The sequence below is a fragment of the Octopus bimaculoides genome, chromosome 23, assembly GCF_001194135.2.
Source record: "Octopus bimaculoides isolate UCB-OBI-ISO-001 chromosome 23, ASM119413v2, whole genome shotgun sequence".
Lineage (NCBI taxonomy): Eukaryota > Metazoa > Mollusca > Cephalopoda > Octopoda > Octopodidae > Octopus > Octopus bimaculoides.
In genome coordinates this window covers 25,673,308-25,676,911 of record NC_069003.1, presented here as the reverse complement: position 1 = coordinate 25,676,911, position 3,604 = coordinate 25,673,308, and the positions used below count along the sequence as shown (strand labels likewise).

At 39.3% G+C, this 3,604-nt stretch overlaps 1 protein-coding gene and 1 long non-coding RNA gene across 2 annotated transcripts in view; one reads left to right on the top strand and one right to left on the bottom strand.

Annotated features, from left to right (window-relative positions):
• LOC106877262 (uncharacterized) overlaps positions 1 to 1,651 on the top strand; it is a 7,575-nt gene extending 5,924 nt beyond the window's left edge. The window contains exon 2 of the mRNA XM_014926125.1: positions 1,257 to 1,651. Within this exon, the coding sequence (XP_014781611.1) occupies positions 1,257 to 1,651 (395 nt within the window). The remainder of the gene's footprint in view (positions 1 to 1,256) is intronic.
• A 1,677-nt stretch (positions 1,652 to 3,328) lies between these two features.
• Positions 3,329 to 3,604, bottom strand: part of LOC106877268 (uncharacterized) — a 12,622-nt gene continuing 12,346 nt past the window's right edge. The window contains exon 3 of the long non-coding RNA XR_001410356.2: positions 3,329 to 3,502. This is a non-coding gene — a long non-coding RNA (uncharacterized LOC106877268). The remainder of the gene's footprint in view (positions 3,503 to 3,604) is intronic.

The following is a 3,604-nucleotide window of genomic DNA, read 5'->3' as shown; positions in this document are numbered from 1 at the left end:
ATATATATATATATATATATATATACACACACACACGCGCGCGCACAGGGTGCGATGGGTAAATTGTCGCCATTTTATATTTTTTAATTTTGTGCATGTGCATTGTTTGTTTTTGATTTTGTCGACTACACAGTATGGTAGGGTCAGTTGGGCACCGTCTGTAGAAAAATAGCATCATGACGCAATTCACTCTGCCAGAAATTTGGAAACGACATGACAGTGTCTGAGTTTCTTATCAGACAGATAGTGAATGAAGACATTCGGTATTCCTCATACAAGATGAGAGAGGGCAAATTTTAATCCCAAACCATTAAGGAGAAGAGGAAAGACCACGCTACGAAGTTTTCGAACGAACTCAAGCATCCCTTCCAACCGAACATGCTTTGGTTTTTCTCAGACGGGAAAAATTTCAGCCAGGATCAGATGGTGAACACACAGAACAACCGTTGGCTTGCTGTGTCCCCAAAACATGTACCGAGAGTGATAAAAATCAAGCATCCAGTCAACATCATGGTGTTTGGAATGATCACTAGTGATGGCGATGTTATGCCTCCATTCATCTTCCCTCGCGGCCTCAGACTCAACACAGAGGCTTACATCAAGTACCTGGAGGAGGTTGTGCTGCCCTGGGTCAAGAGAGTGGATGCTGGAAGACCCTATGTCTAGCGACAGGACTGCACCACAAACAGGAAAACCCAGTCATAGCTGTCAGACAATTTCTGTGACCACATCACCCCTAACATTTGGCTACCTAACCCCCACCCCAGACTGCAACCCCCTTCATTATTATGTGTGGGGCACAGTTGAACGAAAGACCAACAAAACTCCTTGTAACACCAAAGATGAACTGAAGACAAAGATTATGGCAGCATTCACCAACTTAAACAAGGACACCGTCCAGAAGAGTTACAGGAGATTCCAAAATCGCCTGGAGACCGTGATTGAAGCCAATAGCGATCTTATTGAATAAATTTACTTTTTAGTATTTCAAGATATTTTTATGTAATTTTGGTAAATATATCGGTTAAAATGAGATATCAGTGTTATTTTCATTTTTGCGTAATTTATACGACAATTTATTCACCGCATATATATAAAATCCTTGATAGATCTTAAAACATTTGGGAATATTCGTGTAGACTTACAACTAGATGCGTGTAAAAAAAAAAACAGAGCATACAACATCATAATGAGGAAGTTAGACGAAATAGATCCATTCTGTAACGATTGATCGATTTAGTTATTTTTTTTTTTAGGTTGTCAGGAATTATCATTTTGGGGTCATTTTGAATCTGAAGAATATAATAATCGTGGAAATTATAAAGAACTCTTATATTTAATCAGTAAATATGACGAAAAATTGGCAAGCCATCTACGAAAAATTCGCAAGCCATCTCGTAGACACAGCTTCTACCTCTCAAACAGAATTCAAAACGACTTGATCGATGCAATTCAAAAGGTTATGTTGTATGAAATACAAAATGAACTTAATGAGGTTACATCCGTTGCTATTTATGTTGATGAAACATCTGATTTATCGGCATATTCACAACTGTCAACTGCTTTATGTTATGTTACAAAAGATTGTGTTACGAAAGAACGATTTATCGGTTTTAATTATCCTAGTACAGATCGACCTGCAGATGGCTAGCACCAATAAAAACAACAACAACACAGCTATTCTTCCGGAGGCAAAGATATCATTTTTTTTTTCTGCTCACGGTTAATCTCACAAAGCTCCTGCCCCTTGGTGTCGTAATACTATCTACACTTCCTGTTTGTCTTTTTGAGTTGACAGACAGCAAGGTAACATTGATGAGTGTTACATAAGCAACAGCAGCCGCATCGAGTTCAACCGGTTCCCTGAACTAATGAGTGGACCTTTGTGTGCTTACTAGACCTGCTGGTATTGTTGCCAAAATTCCTTCAAAGTAGAGTTTTCCTGAGAAAGGTAAAACAGTCGTGATTGGGACGCCTTTGACTAAATCAGGGCCGACCTGGGGTTTAACAACACCAACAACAGCAACAACAAATCGACCAATGAGAAGAATTCGTAAGTCAACAAGGAGCCATCTTCGTGGTAACTAAACCAGCCCACCATGTGGTCTTATGATCTTCTAGTAACAGCAGCTAGACTTCTCTTAAGCTAGATTCAGAGCCTGTATGCAGTGTCTCCACCTCCTGGAGATAGTAGCCAAACTTCGCTTCATATATCAGTCCCTTCAGGACAATAAGTGAGTTTCTCTACGTTACTCAACCTGTTAGAAATAGCAACCTAACACTCCTAGAATCACACAAATATCTCTAAAGCAGGAAGAACATGTTGGATATTGTGGTCCTAAATATACAATGCCAAAACATAGAAGGAATGTTATTGATCATATATGTGCTTGATCGTGGTTGACCTGATGTTAACAACAGCATGAGTCAACTAGGGAGCAAGAAAGTGTCAACGTGGTCACTAGAAATAACACCCAAATCTCCCAAAATTACACCAAGTTGTCGTAAAAACGGGAATGCCACAATGAATAATGCAGTCTTAACGCAGATTTAAAAAGACAGGATATATCACGACTGGTGTATCTCTGATCACGGGTCTTCTCAATCAGTATCGACCCGGGATTCCACAACAACAACAACAACAACACTACAACTAAAGCCGAAGTACCGAAATTTGGTTCAACCCCATCACCACCGCCACTGCCACCATAGATATTGACTGAGTGACCACACCCAAACTTAATGTCAATATGGCTGGCATGATAAGGGATTATCAATCACAGTTAATCTATATTAAACAGATTTAGCTCAATGGATTATTGAATTCATCTGAACGAGAAAGAGAGAGAGAAGGGATAGAGGGATAGGGTTTGTTTATATGTCAACGCGTGTTTACATAAATATATACGTATACATACATATGTACATATATATATATAAACGGGGGTAGCTGATGAAGGAAAATGTTCTCTATGTGGCTTGTGTGTTTTCTGTACTCTGGTTATTATTATTTTCTTATCTACGTTTTGTTTGCAATGTCCTGTACCCAGATATGCACCTATATATACAGGTAGACGTAGGTATGCACATACCTGTACGTATATATGCATATACTCATTTATTATTGTTTTATATATATATATATATATGTGTGTGTGTGTGTGTGTGTGTGTGTGTGTGTGTGTGTGTGTGTGTGTGTGTGTGTGTGTGTGTGTGTGTGTGTGTGTGTGTATTATACACACACACACACACAACTAAAAGGTTGTAAATCAGTTTAAAAATACAAGCTTACAAGAATGGAAAATGAGCAGCGTACTACTTACCCAGTCTTGCATATCTTCCATGCCAATATGTCTACAGACAGTGCCAAGCTCGGACACGGTCAGGTAACCCTTCTGTCCAATACCAAGACATCTCCACATCTCTTTCACGTGCTCCACCCCAGACTCCACGTCCACAGTGATCCCTTCGTTTTCATCCATTGTCCAACAAAGAGAATCTCCTTAGAAACACAAGACAAAAACATGATTTAGAGGTATAAAGGAAGAGATTAACATACACTCAAACAAGCACACACACACACACACACACACACACACACACA